At 35.8% G+C, this 23,757-nt stretch overlaps 1 protein-coding gene across 1 annotated transcript in view; it reads left to right on the plus strand.

Annotated features, from left to right (window-relative positions):
• KLF12 (Kruppel-like factor 12) overlaps positions 1–23,757 on the plus strand; it is a 507,200-nt gene that overhangs the window by 280,890 nt on the left and 202,553 nt on the right. The window contains exon 4 of the mRNA XM_011972015.1: positions 22,363–22,909. Coding sequence (XP_011827405.1) covers positions 22,363–22,909 — 547 coding nt within the window. The remainder of the gene's footprint in view (positions 1–22,362; positions 22,910–23,757) is intronic.

Raw genomic sequence — 23,757 nt, forward strand, 5'->3', positions numbered from 1 at the left:
TGAGGTTGGGAGTTTGAGAGACCAGCCTGGCCAATATGGTGAAACCCCATCTCTACTAAAAATACAAACATTAGCTGGGCATGGTGGTGCACGCCTGTAGTCCCAGCTACTTGGGATGCTGAGGCAGAAAAATCACTTGAATCCGGGAGGCGGAGATTGTGGTAAGCTGAGATTGTGCCACTGGACTCCAGCCTGGGTGACACAGTGAGACTCTGTCTCAAAAACAAAAAACAAACAAACAAAAATCTTAATATTTTTATAATGTCTGTAGGCTTTGTACTGAAATCCCGCCCCCCGCCTTTTTTTAAATTTTTTTGAGACAGAGTTTCGCTCTTGTTGCCCAGGCTGGAGTGCAATGGTGCCATCTTGGCTCACCGCAACCTGCACCTCCTGGGTTCAACTGATTCTCCTACCTCAGCCTCCCGAGTAGCTAGGATTACAGGCACATGCCACCATGCCTGGCTAATTTTGTATTTTTAGTAGAGACAGGGTTTATCCATATTGGTCAGGCTGGTCTTGAACTCCCGACCTCAGGCCTCCCAAAGTGCTGGGATTACAGGCATGAGCGACCACGCTCAGCATTTTCTCTTTTTTTCTTTTTTTTTGAGAAGGAGTTTTGTTGTTTTTGCCCAGGCTGGAGTGCAATGGTGCGATCTCGGCTCACTGCAACCTCTGCCTCCCAGGTTCAAGCGATTTTCCTGCCTCAGCCTCTCAAGTAGCTGGGATCACAGGCATCTGCCACCATGCCTGACTAATTTTTGTATTTTTAGTAGAGACAGGGTTGAATCACCTGAGGTCAGGAATTCAAGACCAGCCTGACCAACATGGTGGAATTCCACTGACTAGAGGGCATGCTGAATGATTGTATCCCTTTAGATTTGTTAGGACTTGCTTTATAGCCCACCGTGTAGGGTCGGTGGCATTGTGGTAAATCGTTCATGAATACTTGAAAAACACTGTGTATTGGATAGATATCAGGTACATTGTTCTAAGTTAAGTTTGTTAATTTGGTTTTTTTCGTCTTCTATAGCCCTGCTAACTTTTTCTCTTTGAGTGAGTTATATGCTAAAATTTCACACTATATTTGTAGATTTATCTATTACTCATTTTAGTTCTTTATGTCTTTGCTTTTTAAGACTTTTATAAATTGACATATATATGTCATATATGTATATATATAAAAAGTTTTTCCTGTTGGAGTGGTTCTTTTGTCAGTAAACTGTGCTTTTAGTTTCTAGTAATTATTCTAGCTTTACATCTTTTTTCCCTAGTATGACTATAACTTTACCAACCTTCTTTTGCTGTGTATTTGCCTAATGAAAAATGACTGTTTTTCAGTCATTTACTTTAAACTTTTATTTTCTTATATTTAAAAGTTACTACATTTAAGTTTTTCTTAAAAATCGACGCTGTAGGCGAGGCACGGTGGCTCACGCCTGTAATCCCAGCACTTTGGGAGGCCGAGGCGGGCAGATCACGAGGTCAGGAGATCGAGACCATCCAGGCTAACACGGTGAAACCCTGTCTCTACTAAAAATACAAAAAAATTAGCCGGGCGCGGTGGCGGGCGCCTGTAGTCCCAGCTACTTGGGAGGCTGAGGCAGGAGAATGGCGTGAACCCGGGAGGCGGAGCTTGCAGTGAGCCGAGATAGCGCCGCTGCACTCCAGCCTGGGAGACAGAGCGAGACTCCGTAGTGGGGCGGGTGGCGGGGGGAGGAAATCGAAGCTGTAATTTTAAAACCATAAAAACTAGACTACTTAATTGCAGAATGTAGTACTGTACATTATACCATCACGCTGTATGCTTTTTCTTCCCTTTTTTCTGATATTTTAAAATTTCCTTTCTCTACCTTCTCTGTAAATATAATTTTCAGTGGTTTATCCTATAGATTTGCATTGCCCCTCTGGCTTTTTAATGCTCACCATAGTTTAATCCTTTTACTTATTTCTAGACAACGCAGAGATCTTGGGACATTTTAACTCTATAAATTCCCCCCGCCCTTTTTGCCCCACATTTTAAACCCCAAAATATAATTATTGTTAAGACAGTATATTATTAGCCTAGAAAGATGTTTTCATTACTCAGTTAGATTTATGTACATATTTACCTTTTCCTATGCTCTTTTTTCTTTCCTGTATTTCCATATTTCTGTATTAGGGATGATTTTCCTTGGGCCTGAAGAATTTTTTTAGTACTTCTTTTTATATGGTCTGTTAGCCATGAATGCTCCGTTTTTATGTAAAATGTTTGTGTTTTGTCTTCATTTTTGATAGAAACGTATCAAAGTTGTCAATCGTTTAATTTTTTTATTTCAGAATGTAAACCTATCCTGTTGTCTTATGGCTCTGTCATTTTCTTGAAAAGTAACTCTTCAAACTCGTTGGGAGGTCATCTTTTCACTGACTACTTTTGAGTAGTTTCTTTTGAATTTATATTGCTTGGGAGTTACAGATTCTTGAATTTTACAGCATAATGTCTTTCAGAAAGTATCTGACCAGTATTTTCGATGTTGCTGTGCCCTGTTTCCCTACTCTTTCTCTCCACTTCTCTGGGCCTCCTGTTACACACACATAATACCTTTCCCGTGTATCTTACGTGTTTTTGTTTTCTTTTGTTTTTTGAGACAGAGTCTTGCTCTGTTGCCCAGGCTGGAGTGCAGTGGCATGATCTCAGCTCACTGAAACCTCTGCCTTCCGGGTTCAAGAGATTCTCGCACCTCAGCCTCCCGAGTGGCTGGATTACAGGTGCCCACCACCACTCCCATTTAATTTTTGTATTTTTAGTAGTGGTGGGGTTTTGCCATGTTGGCCAGGCTGGTCTCAAACTCCTGGCCTCAAGTGATCCACCTCTGCCTCCAAAAGTGTTGAGATTATAGGCGTGAGCCACTGTGTCGGGCCTGTTTTATGCTTTTAAATATATCATACTACTCTCACTTGAACTACATTCTCATTTTTGCTCATTCATTTTTCAGTTCATTAATCATTTCTGCTATGTCTCTTCTGCTGTCAAACACAAGTGTCAAGTTTTCAATTCAAATATTGTATTTTTCGCTTCTGGAATCTGTGTATTTGACTATGTTTTTGTTTGGTTTTGTAGATTGTAGCTTTGGAGTACAATTTTCTTATACCTCTTTTCTTAAGCATTTCATGATTGTTATTTTAAAGTACATGTTGGATAACTCTAAAAATTTTTAGTTTGTTCTTATTTTTCTTATCTATTTCTCTCCTTTTAGTTCTTATCTATTTCTCTACTTTTAGTTTTAAGCAATTTGAAATAGTATTCTGAAATATTTTGTAATGTAAGTGAATAGCAGACGTTGTGATTATGCATCAAGGAAAAAATCATATACAACGATAGTTCCTTTCCTTGTGTTTCTTTCCTTTTTGGATCTTGGACCTTAAAGTTCTGATTGGTTTAGTTCTTCTCCAGTGTCTTAAAATACACTTTTACAAATTTAATCCAGTTTTGTTACTGTTTCTAATACAAGAGTTGATTTAATACGAATTACCCTGCCTTGGCTGAAATGAAATTTGGGCTTTTCTTTTTCCACATTTCATTTGCTGTAAATTGTCCAGATTATTTTCCGTGTCATCACTTTGAGTTCGTTTCATAAAGCCCCTCATGAAAAAGATTTGCAGTTTAATGTGGGTTTTGAAACAATGGTAAGAAATGTGTACAGCTCACTACTGCGATAATGTGATTATAGAGCTATTCATATTATTATTATTTTTATCCTAACAGAAAGCACAAAGTTACATTTGGAATTTAGGCAATCAAGTTGGCCTTAACATTTGACTTATTTATAGACTCCTTTTCTGTTTAGTGGAAGGGGCCATGATTCTTTATTTGTTGTTTTTATTATACAACTGTATATGTCTTTCATCATACATTTTCTGTCAGACTTCTCCTTATACCTGTACTTGGACAACTGAAGCTTTTAAACCTGTTTACTTGTTATTTACTCCTTAATTTTATATCGGATTGAAAACTATTACTCTAACCATATTCAAACTTGACAACATTAAGTCCTCTTCAAAACCCTTATTTTTATGGTCTTTTATGTACCACTTTTATCGCATATATGTTCCTTCATTCTACTGTTATCTTCTCATGTCAGCGATTCCTGAAAATTTAGCACTTCCTGAATGATGAATTTTGTGTTGATTGATGTTTCTGTTGAACAGAATTTTCAGCAAATTTTACCCAGGCAGTTAGACTAACTTTTTTACCCAGGCAGTTAGACTAACTTTTGAACTCCTTTGTAATTTAAAATCCTTTGGATTGAATATTTTGAATTTATAGTCAATAATATTTTCCTTACTCTGGTCAGTGAATTATAGAAACGATTTCTTTCAGTCTTTTATAAATATGCATCAGATTTTTTTCTGCTTCATACTGGGGACTATTTACAATCTGATATAATTGTTGTGTATCTGTGGGAAGATAGTAGGTAAAGATCAATGTTTTTTCCCTGGAGAACTCTGCTCCATTTCCAATCATATTGTGTATGTTCTGCTTCATCTACTGATCATCACTGAGGAATTTAATAGTTTGTTAAATCCTTGAATCTAATAATTTAATCCCACTCACTGGTAAAGTACAGCTGTGAGATAAATTAATTCATAATTGAAACCAAGTATAAAATGGATAATGCTATCTATATATCACTTTATACAAATCAGGATATCTGCCATACCCTTTTTAAAATTGGAGAGTAATTACTTAAACTTGAATTGCTACTTAGAATTCCATTTACTAGAAATTATTCAGGACCATTTTATGTAAACCAAGAGGAATTTTTAATTCCCCAGTTATCTGACCCTATAATGCTGTGATATGTAGTACATTATTATTAATGGAAAACTGTAGAGTCGAGATTGGTTGTATCATTCTCTTTAATCCATTTCTACGACTTACCTATAATCTAAAATCCTTAAAAATTCTGAAAAAATACTTATTTAGAATTAAAAACTGTACTAAACTGACATACAAGTATTTACAGTCTTTATAACACTCAGTGTAAATGTTCATGTGTTTTACTGCAGAAATATTAATGTGTCAGAGTATCCAGTTCCACCCCAAGCCCTCCTGGCAGTGTGCTGTTACCTTCTAAAACACCTACAAAAAGTTTGAATTCCTGAATATATATGGCCCCAGAAGTTTAAAACTAGAAAATTGTGCATCTCTAATATTTTCCAGTTAGTTTTGATAGTTATGTCTGTCTTCTGCACCAGATTATTAACATATTCTAATATTTGACCCTACAGTATACTTTGTAATTTATTGAATAATCAAAGATGGCATCATTTTATGGGAGGCAAGAATGATACAAACTATCAGATGTTCTAGTTTTAGCACTACAGTAAAATAGATAAAATAATAGCTGCAACAAAAAATAACCGCCACAACTGATTTTAACTATTTTGTGTCAAGCAGTGTGCATTTAATAATTTGATTTTTAGAACACTCTTAATATGTAGGGAGTGCTAATATTAGCACTGTTGTAAGTAAATAACTTAAATAACTGAAGTTTAGAAGGATGAAAAACTTGATTATGGTCAAAGAACAAGAGCAGAACCAGTACACAAACCTGTCTGTTGGAATCCACAGCCCATGCCACAACACCTCTACAATACTGCTGTAATGTATTATCTAATTAATCACATAAGACTCTTAATAAGTATGAAATTTAGTTTCACTGTCCCCATGACTTTGTCAGTTATTCACAGGAAAATTGCTAATAGCAAATCAGCTTCCTTTCTTCATCCAGCGTGTTTCTGAGATCCTCCCTCAGTTGGCATGTTTTTAAGAAATACAAATGCATTTTAGTATGAGCCTAATAAATATAATTATGGTGGTAAATCTGCTGGAATCATATAATGAATTTTAAACCCAACATAAATACCTTTTTGGATTATCTGTCACTTGGGATTACTTGTACTGTGATCCTGGCTATGAGTAGATAATTGAACGTTGGCTATCTTAACTGCGACTGAAAGTTCTGATGCTAAGAAGAAAATGAATCATATAATGTGAGTTTGCTAATTTACTTAATAATTAATTTGGGATTTTATCACAGGAATTATTTAAAACTAAAAACAGAGTAACTTCATCTCATGGGAACCAAACTTCTATTTGGATCAAAGAAGTGATTAATGTGCCTTTTTTCTTTTTCTTATTTATTCAGTGATAAATAATTGAATAATGTACAGTTGTTGTTTTCTTAGAGATTTTATAAGGAAAACCAACAAAGGAAAAAATAATTCTGCTAAGATATGTTGTTGAAGTCTGTGAAAGTTTTTACTTAACCTTTTGACTCTCTTTTCTTTACGAAACATTATAGTCATCTTAAAATTGCACAAAATAAGAGTCAAATGTTTTCTAGAATTGATTACAGTGATTTCGGTCTTTCCTAATCTGCTGTGGGCATGCATTAGAGATTCAGATGTGGGAGTTAGTATTGCAGTAATAGTTGTGGCCATGGATTTTATTGCCAGAGATCACCAAAGATTGTGTCTTGACATTGTCAAGAGCCACTGGCACATTTCTTAACCTCTCCACATCTGTTTCCTATCTGTAAAATGTGATTCATAATAGTTTTTTTATATTGAGATGTTGTGAGGAATAAACAATACACTGTAATGTATGTGCAGCATGTTTATAATTGTTAGACATGGCTTTTCCCCTTTATATGTTGTAAAACTAATTGGAGTTTGGGGCCTAGATTTCGCTAACAGTAGCATCACATGGGCTGATGTCCAGAATCCTTTCTTGAAAGACAGATGCTTAATGAATTTAGAGATCATCAACTGCATTTATGTGTTAAGGTTCTTAACTCAACCCCAACGCCCTTTGATTTAAAAAAAAAAAAAAAAAAAAGTCAACGATATCTGCATTCTTCTATTTGTACACTTAAGCAAATATATGAAAACTATACAGTTAATACTTACTAGGAACACGTAGATACACACATTTGTATATATAGGTAATAAACACTTCAAGTTAATTTTTGTACATATTCTATCACACAGACTCCTTCCATGATTTTTAAGTGTACTACATGCTAAGATGTCACAAGAATACACACATGCCCACCAGCATTCATACCAATACCTGAGCCATATTCACATACCCACGGAGGTGTATGTATATATATTTGGACTCTGTAGATATATTTACATGATTAACACTTATAGAAGAGTTAGAGAAAAAAAATGAGGAAAACAGAAGAATTCCACAAATTAAAAAAAAGTAAAATATAAGATGTTAGGGGAAAAGAAATAGTAGGAAAAAGATGATAGCTTGATTCAGGGTTTCTTTAAACTTCGACACTCTTGATCTTTTGTCTTTGTCGTGGGAACTGTCTTGTCACCACTTCCTCAGTTGTAACAATCAAAAATGTCTTCAGATGCTGCTCACTGTCCCCTGGGGGATGCACTACCTGCGGTTAATAGCTACTCCTTAGTGTAAATAAGAATGCCAGCGCAAAAGTTCTAGAAGAATGGAATCAACGTGAAGGAGCTGAGCAAGATAAGCCAAGGGGAGGAGAAAGGCAAGTGAAGAGTTCACTGTGCAGGAAGCAGTGGCAGAATTTGTGGGTTGCTGGTACAGGTCATCCCTACACTGAAAGGATCAGAGTTAGCAGTTTTTATTTATCATGGAATGGAAAATTAACAAGAATGGGGTACATGGATTTATCATTGTATCTAATTATAGGATTTATAACCTTCATGCCATGTATTACACCCCGATTGACAGAAAAAATGCAGAATCCTAACTAACTTTGAAAAATTTGATAGACATGAAGACTGAGTTTTGGAACCAGAAAGAATGTTATTTTTTAACTTCCTGTTACTGTGACATATTGAGAGATGCTAATTATAAATTTTCTAGTTATAAAAAAGAAATGTATTTCAAATTAGCAAAAATACAAAATATGACTCATACATTTGGTTTTAAGCCCCTTGGAAGTGTGTGTCTTTCATCTCTTCTTTTAAAAATCATCTTGTAATACATGGAAACTAGTCACTTAAAGTTCTGTAGTGGGAGGAATTAAATATCAATTGATAAATTTAAATTCTTTAACAAAAGAATGAGCCACTGGAAACTTTCAACTTTCATTTTTATATGTGTTATAATAAGTTAATATATTTTCTGTTTAAATTTTAGACACGGGGTAATTAATTCATTCATAGATTTTTTTTCAGTCTGTCGCCCAGGCTGGAATGCAGTGATGCAGTCATAGCTCAGTGCAGCCTTGATTTTCTGGGCTCAAGTGATCCTTCTTCCTCAGCCTTTGGCATGGCTAAGACTGCAGGTGTGCACCACCACACCCAGCTTATTTATTTTTATTTTTTAGTTTTAGTTAGAGACAAGGTCTCTCTGTGTTGCCCAGTCTGATCTCAAACTCCTGAGCTCAAGCAACCCTTTAGTCTTGGCATCCTAAAGTGCTGTGGTGACAAGCGTGAGCCACTGCACCTGGCCCATAGATATATTCAGTCTGAGACCCAGTAAGGCCTTTAGAGAGCAACTGGAGCCTTACTAGTGAGCTTTAATTAAGTGCTTACTTTGTACTGGGGACTGTGATAGGTGCTTGTCTACAAAAGAACAAGATAAAAATGATACCTTCAGTGGGCCCGTGGCCTCATAAGACAAAGAAGCACAAAGCTCAGAGTGCTTTGGAAGCACAAAAGAGTGGCATCTAATTTAGAACAGGTGGAATCTGGTACGGGTGGAAGAGATAACAGACACCTGAACTGTGCAAAAGCATAATCAACATCATCTTCAATTAGAAATTGAAGAGAGACAGTGAATGAACTGATCATATAAAACGCAACCCAGACCAGAACTCAGGCATGTATCCTTTTTACAAAACCACACTGCATTTCTTCTCACTTATTGTCCCATTTGCAAAAGTTATGCTTTGTTACATTGGTTTTACCAAAGAGCACTCATCATTGGTCAAAAATAAAACTTTTAAAAAAAATGTCTGAGTCTTTAGCTTGAAAGAAAAGGAAGAAAAGAAATTACATTCATGGTGAACTGATTTTTCTCCTTGCAATGCTAATTGTACTTGCTTTCAAATATAATGAAGTTTTTGGTTTTGGATTTTTTTTTTTTTCCATTTTATGCTACCATCTTTTCTCATTTCCTTCAGACACATATCCCATACAGCATGACCACTGAACAAAATGCAGGATTCTATTCCTAAATTAGGGATGATTTTTATTGTCCTTATTTTTCTAAAGCCTGACTTGAGAACAAACAGGAACTAAATAAGAAATAGACATTATGATGTTGGTAATTGACATCTGCGTCATGCCATTAAATTTGTTATTTGCGAGGTATGTTGGGGAAGTGGGTTGCAGCATACAAACAACTATCCTAGCAGTGCCCATTATTTTATATTCTCTTCAGCTGGTATTTCCAAGTACTAATTGCACATGAACTCCATGAGAAAATTTCACCAATAAGGACAGGAGGTCTTTTTCTTCCTCTCCAGGGCTGATGCAGGCAGCATGGGGAGGTGAATTCAGTCTTAGGAATTACCCTTAGGTTTATTTTTTTATTTTTATTTTGAGACAGAGTCTCGCTCTGTCGCCCAGGCTGGAGTGCAGTGGCGCCATCTTGGCTCACTGCAAGCTCTACCTCCCGGGTTCACACCATTCTTCTGCCTCAGTCTCCCAAGTAGCTGGGACTACAGGCGCCCACCACCACGCCTGGCAAATTTTTTATATTTTTAATAGAGATGGGGTGTCGCCGTGTTAGCCAGGATGGTTTTGATCTCCTGACATCGTGATCTGCCCGCCTCGGCCTCCCAAAGTGCTGGGATTACAGGCGTGAGCCACCGAGCCCAGCCTACCCTTAGGTTTAGATTACAGGTCTATGTTACACTGGGACCATGGGCAATGTCTTCAACCTCTGTGAGACCGTATTTCTTCACTTGTAAAACTAGAGAGGAAAACTTTACCAGATAATGTTGTAGTAAATATTAATGGTAAATATCTCTTTTTCCTGCGTTTTAAAATGATCGGTTAAAATTGATTTCACAGTCTTTATAACACTTACTTCAAATTTACTTTTTCAGTTTATGCATTCTGAAGACATTGATTTAAAGAGCACAATTTTGTTTTCCTCAAATTCGTTCTTAATGCTCTCCATTTTTATAGAATATAGAGTTGAAACTTTCTCCATTACTTTTCCTTTTCATGTTTCCCAAATGTAGTTCACTTTTAAAAAGTGATGGAACTCTCATTAAATCTCTAGGGGAAAATGCTGTTATCAGAGCAAGGGTTAAAAATCCTTTTGTAGCATCCTCAGATTTACCACAATTTGTGTTGGTTATATAGTAATGATCACTAAATAGAATGATCACTAAATAGTTACTGATGGAAAACTTTTCATCCAAACAGAAAAGGCCTGTAGTACCCAGATGCTGATAGGTAATTGTTTATGGTAGTTTCTCAAACATGACATTCTTCACCCAGTAGTAAATCTCCCAGTAATGCTGCAGTTTGGGATTTCCAGGGAGCACCATAGTTTTAATCCACTGGGGGAACTAGAATCACATACCTTCAGTTATCAGTTATATTTAGCTGTTTTCCTTAGTTAATTTCAAATTGTAAGTGGATGTGTTAATTTTTATAGAAAAATCATGCCACCAATCTAGTAACACACTTAGCAAATTGATCTTTTAACAGTAGAGAATATTTTCTTCTAATGACATTATTGTTCACTAGGATCTAGAAATATGAAAACCAGATTTAAAAAGCTCTTCTCCTCTTTTAGGTTTCTTTCTTAAAATATTTTTCTTTCTAAAAATATGACTTCTTAAATTTTAAAAGTAGCAAAGATTTGCTGTAGAAAATATAGGAAAAAAGTTAAAAAAGAAAATGTAGTTCACCCACAGATTCACTTAATGGAAAAACTATTGTTAACATTCCAGAACATTTTTTTCCATGTGTTATTTTCATGTATAAATGAGAATGCTTTGGGGAACAAAATTAAGCTCGTACTTTTTATATAGTTTTGTAATACTAACATTTTTTCACTTAACATTATGTAAAAAGTTTCCTTGCCATTAAATATTGTTTCTCAAACTTGTGTGATTATTAGAATTACATATAATGCTTTGTAAACTATTGATACCTTCACCATACCTACTGCCATAGGTCTCTGTTCTTTGCACATATGAAACATAAAATGTTTCATAAATGGTTGCAGTGAATAGCTAAGGTTAAAATCTTTGTTTCAAACTTGATTGTCTTTATGTCCATGTTTTGGTTTGTAATTTTTACTCCCCAGAATAAGACAAAGTTACACATCCTTATAGACATCTTTCTCAAAATCTGAAATTGCCGTCTGTGTCTAAATGTAAGTCCCTGCAGTAATGTAGCCCTATTTCCCCAGGAAGGAATTTTTGTAACCAACTAGAATGTATAAATGTGTAGATAATTTCAGCTTGAGTATTAATATTTTAATGTATTAAATTACTTAAAAAACAAATCCCATCACATTTTATATAAAAATGTATAAATTTTAACATGCAAAGTTTCCCTAAATTCTCAAATTTTGTGTCATTATTTCATTCAGCATCTTTACATTCAATTTCAACATCAGTTTCTGTGTCCTCACCAGGCTCCTTTTTAAGTCATCTAACAAAGTTTTCTAGAACACGTCATCTTGATTCTTGTCCAGTTCACTTTAGATACAGTGCTATTTAAATCAGTGATGATGTTGCCCCTGGGATGTTCTCTCAAAACAATCTGAACTACTTATTTGCATGAAATTGAAATGGTTGCTATATATGTTATATATATAAACATAAAGACTGTCTTTAGAAAGCTGCTTTTGGTGTTCCAACACTTGAAATTGTGAGATCAGTCCATGGGAATCATGACTAAATCTGCCTTAAAACTTTCCTTGACTCCTTTTTTTTTTTTTTTAATTTTGTTTAATTTTAATTTAATTTAATTTAATTTTTTGAGACAGGGTTTCAGTCTCTCACCCAGGTTGGGAGTGCGGTGGCGCGATCTCGGCTCACTGCAACCTCCACCTCCTGGGTTCAAGTGATTCTCGTGCCTCAGCCTCCGGAGTAGCTGAGACTAGTCACACGCCACCACACCCAGCTAATTTTTGTATTTTTAGTAGAGATGGTTTCACCATGTTGAACAGGCTGGTCTCAAATTCCTGAGCTCAAGCAATCTGCCCACCTCTGCTTCCCAAATTGTTGGGATTACAGGCATGAGCCACCGCTCCAGGCCCTTTTTTTGTTTGGTTTGGTTTAAAGAATGTTTGCTTGAGGGTGCCATTTCCAAACATTATTTTGTTTCTTAAAGTTGAGTAGTTAGGGATAGATGTTGAATGGTTTCTGAATATAGGGTCATTCCCTCTCTGCTTAAGAGGTGAGTGTGCAGGTAGGTGGGTGGCTGGGTATGTGTATGGAGGAGGGAGGGTGGGAGGAAGAGAGAGAGGAGGATGGCAGTTCCTAGATTCTTAAAAGTGTAGTTATTAGTTCTAAGGTATTTTAAGACTTTTGAGACAGTTCAACAGGATTCCTTAAAACGCCTACCTTCCTCTCTTGTAGCATAATATTGGTGTCAGTTTTCCTACATCCTTGTCAGCATTACTATGATCATATTTTAAAATTCTTGTTTCTGATGGATAAGCGTCCCAGCCAAGAGGAACATTGAGCTGAGGGTCTTCGTGTCACTGTAACTCACACCTAATTAGCAGAAGCTGTGGCTGGTGGGCATGGCCCCCTTTTCGGGAACATCAGTTTTCCTCCTTTCTGCCTCCCTGTGGCTGCCTTCATTTCTAAGTCCCCAGCCTGGCTCTTTTCCCATTTTGTTTATGCTGCTGCTTGACCAGTATAGGCAATGGGAGCTTGATTTGTACAATTTATTCTCCTACTTAAGTACATTAATTACATATACCTGTGTGGGCCTGGTGGCCGTTGTAGTCCAAAAAGGGCCCATTACAACAGCCTTAGGTAATGTCACCCTCTGGGATCCTCAGAAACACCTTTATGACTCTATACTCCTTTTCCTGAAGACAAAAGCCAAGGCTAAAATGTTGGTTTATGTGAATGTGTTTTATTATTTTCGTAGCGAATTGAGTTGCAATTAAATCCACTGCTCAATCAAATCACAGTGAGATGCCATGTCACACCAGTCAGAATGGCTTTTGTTAAGTAAACAAAAGTAGCATATTTTGGAGAGATCCCCAGAGAAAACGAGATGCTTATACGCTCTTGGTTGGGAATGTAAATTAGTCCAAGCACTGTGGAGAGCAGTTTGGAGATTTCTCAAGTAAGAGCTGGACTACCATTCGGCCCAGCAATCCCATTACTAGTATATACCCAAAGGAATGTAAGTCATTCTGCCAAAAAGACATGCATCCATTTATTCATTGCAGCACTATTCACAATAACAAAGACATGGAGTCAACCAAGAAGCCCACCAGCAGTGGACTGGATAAAGGAAATGTGGTACATATACACCGTGGAAGACTATGCAGACACACACAAACACACACACACAAATGAAATCATGGCCGTTGTAGCAACATGGATGAAGTTGGAGGTCATTATCCTAAGCGAACTAATACGGAAACAGAAAACCAAATACCACGTGTTCTCACTTATACGTGGGAGCTAAACATTGAGTACACATGAACACAAAGATGGTAACCATGGACTCTGGGTACTATTGGGGGTGGGAGGCAAGGATTGGAAAACTACCTGTTGGGTATTGTGTTCACTACCTGGTGATGGAATGAATTGTACCACAAATCTCAGTGTCACATAATATACCCATATAACAAGCCAGCATATATACTCCGTGATTCTAAAATAAAATTTGAAAAATAAATAAATCGACTGCTCATGAAAAAGTTCTGGGGCCTTTCAAAACTCTGGTTTTTCTACTTGTGACACTTTCCCATTGGAGCTGCCTCTGTTTCCAGGAGAGGTGGGAAAAGAGAGATTTCTCTCAACTTCACCATTAGTCTTGCCTTGGCCTGGTGATGTATCTCTCTTTAAACGTGTTTTCTATTAGAAGACAAGTATATACGGTTGTCCCTCAGTATCCCTGGATTCCACATCTGCGGATTGAACCAACTGCCGATTGAAAATTTTAGGACTGGAGAGATAATAAAAAAATATGAAATGACAACTGTTCTCATTGAATTTACATTGTATTAGATATTATAAGCAATCTGGAGATAATTTAAAGTATATGAGGAGATTTATATAGGCCGTATGCAAATGCTATGCCATTTTATATCACCGACTTGAGCATCTGTAGTTTTGGTATCCTTGGAGGAGGGGTCCTGGAACCTTGGTAGCATCCATGGTGGATTGGTTCCAGGACCTATTACTACTGTGTTATCCCAAAAGCAAAGCCATTGTTTTGCAAATATACCTTTGTTTTGGTAATATACTTTCTTTTACATAAACAGGTTATAGTTTTGCTTTACATATTTATCCTGTGTAGGAGTTTTCAAATGTATCATTTGACTGTCACAGCCACTCTGAGGTCAAGTTTTCTTTCTCTGAAATGTGATGTACTGCAATACTATGAGATATTGTTGTAAGAAATAACTGTTTATGGTGAACATTTTATAGAATCAAAAGCAGGGCCCATCTGGTAGCAGAGATTAATCTGTTTGAGGATGGTAAACATTATTGCATATTTTAAAATATGTAACTAGCACAGAACATTTGCCTCAGGCACTAGAGTGAGATTGTGGTTTAGGATAAAGATTTAAATGAAACCTTTTATCCCTTAAAACTCTATACAACAGGTTTTTCTGGCATGTATAGTGAAATTTTAATTAATATTTTAAGTCATCCAATGAATAATAACATTAATTCAAAACCAAAAGAACAAAATTCTAATCATGGGGAAAAGATAACCCTATAATAGTTACCTCTTTATTTTTAAGACATTTTTGTGTGCTTTGTGAAATTTTGTTTAAAAACAATTGTAAGATAATAGGACTTAATCCAACTTCCTAGACTTCCTTTTTTGACCTGTTATAGTGATACTGCTTCTTCTTCTGGCCATATAAGTAGGATTTAAAATTCAAAACATCTTGAGCACCATATTCCCAGCTAGCAAGTGTGATGTATATTCCCTAGTTAAGTTATATGGTAAAAGAAAATATCATTTATTTGCTAAATGTTTGTGTATTTATCTAAAACACATTTATGTTCTTGTTTAAAAATGTTTGTCCATCTTTTCAATCCTTGGGAATGTCTGCTTATCATTTTTTTTTTTTTTTAAGACAGGGTCTCACTCTGTCGACCAGGCTGGAGCGCAGTGGCACAATCTCAGCTCACTGCAACCTTCACCTCCCGGGTTCAAGCGATTCTCCTGCCTCAGCTTCCCTAGTAGCTGGGATTACAGGCGCCCACCACCGCACCCTGCTAATTTTTGTATTTTTTTTTTAGTAGAGACAGGGTTTCACCATGTTAGTCAGGCTGGTCTCAAACTCCTGACCTCAGGTGGTCTGCCGGCCTCAGCCTCGGCTAGGATTACAGGCATGAGCCACCACGCCTGGCCTGCTTATCAATTTTTAAAATGTGTAAACAAAATTCCCTGTCTCCTCCTCACTCACACCAACCTAATGTCATCACACACGGGCCAAACCCGAGTTTCAGAGTAGCAGTCAGCTGCGAACATATATTCTGATTTGCTTCAGGTAAATGATTTGTGAAAGTCCTGGTAAATAGGTCATGAAAAAATGTAACTATTAGGAAATAAGAGAACTTTAGGATAAATTTAAGTGTGGGTATTGAACACATTTTAAAGGTTAGCATTTTCAATTCAAATGTAAAAGCATAAAAACATAAATGTAAAAGCACAGAGAGTACATTATGTTATGCATAGACTTCGAATTTTCTTAAGGAATCAATCATTTCTGTTTTTGTTTTGTTTTGTTTTGCTTTGAGATAGAGTCTTGCTCTGTCGCCCAGGCTGGAGTGCAATGGCACGATCTCGGCTCACTGCAACCTCCGCCTCCTGGGTTCAAGCTATTCTCCTGCCTCGGCCTCCTGAGTAGCTGGGATTACAGGCGTATGCCACCACGCCCAGCTAATTTTTGTATTTTTAGTAGAGACAGGGTTTTACTATGTTGGCCAGGCTGGTCTTGAACTCCTAACCTCAAGTGATCCACCCGCCTCAGCCTCCCAAAGTGTTGGGATTATAGGCGTGAGCCACTGTGCCTGGCCTGAATCAATCATTTCTTAAACTAACAATTGACATATTGATATAAGGCAGTTTAATTAAATATTTCTTCAAATATCTTCCTCTTACATGCAGTAGATAACTCATTCAAACCAAATTTCAGGTTATCAGTGTAGGTTATTTCTACTTGTTTCCTTTTACTCATCTGTACTTTTAGAGGAAGTACAATTTATCTTTCTTGAATATACTTTGCTTTACTTTTTTCTTTGTCAGTTTTATAAATTCACACTTTTACGGCATTTATGTTTAAGAGTTTGCCCTTGAACACGTAGAGTAAAGAAGAATCACTGAGCTGAAAGCAAGGTAAATTATGACCATGGGGGCTCATGCAAGACAAATATTGAAAAATAGGCTTCCCTTTTTAGTAATACAAAAGAATAGAGGAAAGTGAAATGCATACTCCATTCACAAATAGATGTGTGTTGACTTTTATACTTGTAGGAGAAATAGCCAGAGTTGCAGGATGCTTGTTTTAAGGATGGTGCTCATCTCTAAAACCATTTCATTTCCTACTAATAAAAAATTGTATTTACTAAGGGAAATCCAGGCACCAAAACTAAGTCATGTACCTACTGTGCACTTCATGTTCAAAAGGAATTTGGCTCTTTACCTGAAACATACTAGTCTTTAAAATAATGCAATATAACTTAAAAGCTCAAAGGATGTGGTGTCATAGATTTAGTTTAATTCCTTTTTAATGTGAAGTACACAGTAAATTTCTTTAGACACCCCCTATAAAAGGTACATGTTCAATTAATCACTAAGTCATACAGTGGAATTTATGTAAACTAATTTTCTACCAAGACACAAGAAACAATTATGCTCCTGTTTCGTCTCATAATAAGACTGCTAAAGAATGACCAACATTCCAAAACAATTATTTGAATATATTTGTTATATTATTGTCATAATGGATGCACACTGAACTTGAACTGTGGATTAAGTTATTTATACTGTGGAATTAAGAAATCAGACCAGTCAGTTAACATGTGTTCCATCAACTGTTATATGATCTTCCTGTGGGCCAATCTAACTCAGCTAGAAAGTAGAGAAAAAAAAGTGTCAAATGACAGTTGTCTGTATTTTAAGAGAAAATTGTTTCTAAATAATCATAAGAGATCCCTAAAGATGACTTGTTCAGCTTTTTGTAACATGTATTTATCTGGTTCAGTAAACACTATGCCTCCGCAATGACTGTATTTATGAGATCCTGTGTCAGAATATATCTTACGCTACATTCAGTGAGTCAGGTTCCTCCCGAGATAGTTTTAGTAATAGAGTAAGTTCTGTTTGGAATTTTTGGTTCTAACCAGAGGAAGTTCTGCTCATTTGCTTGCCTCTCTCATTTCTCAGTATTACTTAAAAGCACTTAATGTCATTAACCCAATCTTCACAACAGTTGTATGAGTTTGGAATTAACATCACACTTCTATAGACAGATAAGCTAAGACCTAGAGAATTTTAGTGATGATACCAAGATGGCACAGCTAATAAACAACAAGGATTGCTGACGAATCTAAGTCTTTTGTGTCCAAGTCAAATTTTCTTTGAATAATATCACACAACAGGCTACAAAACAAAGATTCTTGTGACGGTGAAGCCATGAGCTATGTAATGTTAGGCAAGTTACTTTATAATCTTTTCTAAAAATTGCCATGAAATTATTTCTCAACACATTTGTATAATAAAATGGAACATAATTTATTTAAATGACAGATGACCGAAAGGGTAGATAGATAGCTGGGACCATCTTGTGTGTACGTGTGCATGCCTGTGTATGTCAGCCCCGTCTCTAAACATCCCTGGTGTTACTCAAGAGGAAAGAGCATGTGAATCTTGAATGACATTTAGTAGAATATTATGCAATGCTCCTCAGCTCTGACTACACATTAAGAATCCCCAGAGGGGTTTAAAGATGGAATAGTATCCAGACATATTTTTCTTTCTTTTTAAATTCCAGGTGATTAAAATATACGACCATCATTTAAAATGCTTTTTGTTCACAGATAGACCATAATAAGATTCAGCTGATAGCAGTAGATAACTGTAAGAAACACATCTAGTACTGTGGCAACTAACATGTCGGAGGTTTTAGATTCATTTGACATTCATTCAACAAAATGCCTAAAGCTGAAATTACATTTTAGGATGTTTATTCAGAAAAAAAATTATCTGATTAGAAAACCTCAAATGTAATTTCCAGATCACTCACAAAAAACATGTTCACTAGAATGTTATGTGTAATATTTTATCAAGTGGGTTAATGTGAGTAAAACTGACTAAGAGTTTTGGAGAAAAGACAACGTGACAGTATAATCCTTCTTATGTTTATCTTTAGGTTTTCACACACATTGTTTTTAATGAAGTATATTGTTTCATTTACTTTTCTGGCCTTTTGTGTGTATTTATGCAGTTATTTAATATGTATTATAAAAATTTAAGGTTTACAGTGGACCTTTTCAAGGAATATTATATAATCTTTGGGAAAACGAAATTACTCTCCTCTTTGACAAAAACCCAGTGTTCTTCTACAGTCTTCATGCTGTTAGAAGGAGGGTTTTAGCATGTTAATATGAATACAGTAAGTTTTCTATCTTTCATACCAGGGACATCAACAGCAAAAATTCAACTATAGTCATCACTCCCAAGCAAAGATCGCGATGGGCTTTTATTTAAAAATAAACAAAAAAAAGTCCCACTTAGTTGACACTGCCATGAGAATTCATTAATGAATCAAGAATTGAAGAGTTAGTAAACAAGGGCAAAATTTTAGTATGAAATTCTTTGATCTTTTTGCAGAAGTATCTCTTCCTTATGCTTAAAACTTATGACCTTTCTTTGTTGTTTCTCCTCTTTTCAGTGTTCTTAGCCCCTTTGAGGCCTGTTCCTGAGTGGCATACCCCGTATCTCCTCTTACTTTCTCTAATACCTGTAATCCTTTCATTTAATTTTTCACTATTCTAAGTATTTCTCACTTGGGATAGTTTCCTTTGTATCTCCTCAGCCTTCGTTCCCCCTTGTGGCCATTTGTAGTGCTCCCTTCCTGTCAGTACAACTACACATTTACAGATGCAAATCTCAAAACCACTGCCTTCTTTTTTTTTAATGGAGTCTCGCTCTGTTGCCCAAGCTGGAGAGCAGTGGTAAGATCTTGGCTCACTGCAACCTCCGCCTCCTAGGAGAAGTGATTCTCCTGCCTCACCCTCCTGAGTAGCTGGGATTACAGGTGTGCACCACAAAACCAATGCTTTTGATTTTCCATTTCCTAAAAGTAAAGAAATGAATTTCTAATGATGATTTCAGGACTAAGACTTTTGGGTTGTTTTTCTTCCCTAAAAGGAGGAACACAAGTATGTGCCATAGCTGTTTTGAGACCATATTTTTGCAGTACTTCGGGCTTTACAAATATGTCTGTGTAATCTGAAGCTGGAATTGTGGGTGATTTTACCTGCCCCATAATCGTTGCACAAGAGATTAGTGTCAGCTGTCAGGATATGCTGCTGTGTCAATACTGTAAACAGATGAATGGTACAGGAAGGATTTTGTCTTCTTTATAGTGATGAAGCGTTATTTTTGAGTGTGCTAGCTGCCTTTGAACTACCACATATGAAAAAGGAACCAGAGTCTGTCTCTGTGATGTTTACAAATTCATGTGTAATTTGTAGAAGGTTCTAAATAAGATTTCTTTGGTCCCAAGGTTTGGTTTATTCTTCCTTATTTTTGTGAGCCTTTTCTATATTCTGGTTTGAGCTCATGCAAAAGCCATATAATTCTTAAGTGTCTCAAAGCACCTAGGGGCTCTTAATATTTGGCTTCACAGATTTCTAATGAATGCTAATATTATGCTTTAGCTGTAATATGCAATGTAGCTATATATTATATATGCTATATATTATACTGTATCTATTATATGCTATATACAATATATGTTATATAACATATATAGCAAATATTTATTAGCTATAACCTTGTTCATAATGTTCATAACAACAAGGTGTTGTTATGAAACTTCTTAAGAGGTAAATATTTTCCTCAGTAAGAGATTAAGAAGATATCCACAAGAGGTAGACTTCTATTCATAATTTAGAGAAGTCTAAGCAGTCTGCAAAGCTCAGTGAAACTTGGTGCCTCACAAGCAATCTCTTTACAGATAAGGTCCACATTTATCAGCTCCCCCTCCTGTATTGTCTGTCTACCCAGTCACCTTTCATTTACGTAATAGAACGTTTCTGCAGTTATGTGCTCTTTACTCCTTGATTTGTAAATGTATGTAGGAATCTTGTGTCTAAGTAGTTAGAAGGAGAAAAATTTGTGGTGGAAATAATCACTATTTCTAAAGTAAGAATTTTTGATATGTTAATATGGTAAAAGGAGAAAAACTTACCTAGAGTATATTTAAAGTCAAACCAATGGTGTTTAGTAATATGTGCTTACTGATATATTTTATCTTTTAATGACAAACTAGTTGGTATATTTTATGAAAGCAGCCTAAACAAAGAATTTCTATGTGGGTATAATATAGTAATAAGAAACATTTTGCATTATTCTACAAAGAAATAAAATGATAATGCTGAAATTGAAATACTGTTCTAGTTACAAGAGTAGATAATGCTAATAGCTTTTATCAAAGCCGTTCAATTTATAGTGTTTGTTTTTTCTTTGTTTTTTAAATGTCTTTGAGAAGATTAAAAAATTTATTTCTCAATTTCAGCACATAAACTGAAAATCTTGTCATTTAGAATTTCATACAGTAGATATTTTAGATGACTCATTTTAATTGTTTCTAAGTCATATGTTTTTATAGGTAAATAACCATGTTAGCTAAGAAAAAGGAAAAAAAGCATTAAAACATCAACCCATTTTCTATTTTAGTTGATCTGGTCCCATTACTGATTTATTTTCTTTCTTTTCTCAGTTGCTGAGTAAAATGCCCTTGCACTACTGCCTATTGTAGGTTTTGAATGGAACTGTAATTTATATTCTGTTTTAAAAAGACTTTAGGAAGCATGTTTTGTTCCTTTAAATGTATGCTGAAGTTTTAGGGGGAATAGCACACCAAAATCTTTTATTAAATGAGAAACAAAATGAACCAATTTAATATAATTGTAGGTATTGTTCTGATACCATAAAAAGTGAAAAAAAGTTTTTGTTCCTCATGTAATAGAAAAATAATGTCTATGTTAACCAGGCCAAACAGATGTAACCAAAATAATCAGTATAGTCTAATTCTGTCTTTTTAGTCTGGACTGACACTGCTAATAGTACTCTTATGCCATTTGGGGACTTGCAAGCAGACATTTCATAAATGTTTGTTTAATTTATGAATGAGTAGATATATGAGTAAAATTATATTCATGCAAATAATAGCATGCTGATCACATTAATCTGGGTAAAATCTTGGAGTCTATTATTATCAAATTTTGCTCATTAAAACTTAAAAGAGTGCAGGTGAACTTGAACAACATTATCATTATTATTTTAGATGAAATGAAAATTCATAGACAAATTATAATTTTCAGAATAAGTTTTTCTTAAATTGTTTCCTAAAATGTCACTTGTAGTCGTGCACATTATTTTGAGAAAAGTTAGCTAATTATTAGAAGTGACTTCCATTTAATAAATTAGTGATCAGGTGTGGGAGGTTGAAGAACTTTATGTCCTTTTTTAATGCTCAGAATATACTGAGTAAGGTATGGTAACTCTTGCACCAAGTATGAAAGTAGAAATTCCTGGTGAGTTTTCCCACTATTGTTGCCAGATACTGCGTTTCCATATTGTGATAGTGTTGAGTAAGGGTTAGAATCTTAAGAGATTCCTATAACCTGTTTTCTCCTTCATAGAGCACTGATTTCATAGTATTTTAATAATTGTCTGTCTGTCCCAATAGAATGAAAATGTCTTTATGGTAGAGGCCTGATTCTGTTTTGTACTCTTGTGCCCTCAGTTTTAATCACAGTGACTGTCACTGAGCAATCCTTCAGATATTTGGAGAATGAATAAATGTCCCATAGCAGTAAGAGAAAAATTAATAAACATTCAAGTGGTAAGCCATGCATCGATAAAATGTGTGATAAACAAAGATAAATATATGTTCCATTTTTCTCCCCACAGTCTCCAAACGTCCACAACTATCCCGATATGGAAGCCGTTCCCCTGTTGCTAAATAATGTGAAAGGGGAGCCCCCGGAGGACTCGTTATCTGTAGATCACTTCCAAACACAAACTGAGCCAGTGGACTTGTCAATAAACAAAGCCAGGACGTCCCCTACTGCCGTTTCATCCTCCCCAGTTTCCATGACAGCGTCTGCCTCCTCACCTTCTTCAACTTCAACCTCTTCATCGTCTTCTAGTCGTCTAGCCTCATCCCCAACTGTTATCACATCAGTATCTTCAGCGTCATCTTCGTCAACAGTATTAACTCCAGGGCCCCTTGTTGCCTCTGCATCTGGTGTTGGAGGCCAGCAGTTTTTGCACATTATCCATCCTGTACCGCCTTCAAGTCCCATGAATTTACAGTCTAATAAACTGAGTCATGTTCACCGCATCCCTGTGGTGGTACAGTCGGTGCCTGTTGTCTACACAGCTGTAAGGTCACCTGGAAATGTGAACAACACTATTGTCGTGCCGCTTTTGGAGGATGGGAGAGGCCATGGCAAAGGTAAGAGACATGAACAAAGCCTTGATTTATTTCAGCACTACAGGTGACTTCATTTTTGCGGTGAACGAAACCTAAATTGTATGCAAACACTACATCTGAAGAAGTTCTGTGTAGAGCAACACAGAGACGCCAGCTGTTGAGCCTTCAAGTAGAACACAGTTTAGAGGGAACTCACCGTATGTTTATGTAGGTATATGCTCCAGTTTTGCTCAGTGTACTTTTATTTACCATAGGTCATGTAATGTCAGAATTCAGATATCTAAGTTTGCAAAATAATACTTGCTTTGAAATGCTCTTCTTTAAGTCCTCAGTTGGGAAGGGCAATCTATGGTGGACATAATTGCTTATGAAGTGTAAATTATAGATTATGAAGTGTAAAATTTTCTTCAGTAAATCAGGATATTTCTTTGTTGAGTTGTTCAATTGGAATTTATTTAGGTGGTAATAATATAAAATGTTGTGAAGTTGCAATGCCTGGAATCTAATTATTCACTTTTGAGTAACCTATAAATTAAGGTGCCATTAAAATGATTCTAAAATTAGGTGTTTGACTATAATAGTATCATGTAGCTTGTGTTATTAACTTCTTATAAGGCTAAGTTATTATTTTAAGGAACAGGATGATTCAGTATACGGGAAATATTTCAAGATGCAATATTAATATTCCTTTTTAGGGTCTAGAAGGCAGGAAGATAACTTTTCTGCATGACTATGTGTAATCATCACTAGATATTTAATTAAATTTGATAGTTATGCAGCTGGTCATGAAGTTATTTTCTACTTCTAAGTTCTTTTTTTCCCCGAATTTTACTAGAAGAAATTGTGATAGCGTCATGCTGTCTTTTCTC

Source organism: Mandrillus leucophaeus, unplaced genomic scaffold, assembly GCF_000951045.1.
Source record: "Mandrillus leucophaeus isolate KB7577 unplaced genomic scaffold, Mleu.le_1.0 Scaffold126, whole genome shotgun sequence".
NCBI classification, from domain to species: Eukaryota; Metazoa; Chordata; class Mammalia; order Primates; family Cercopithecidae; genus Mandrillus; species Mandrillus leucophaeus.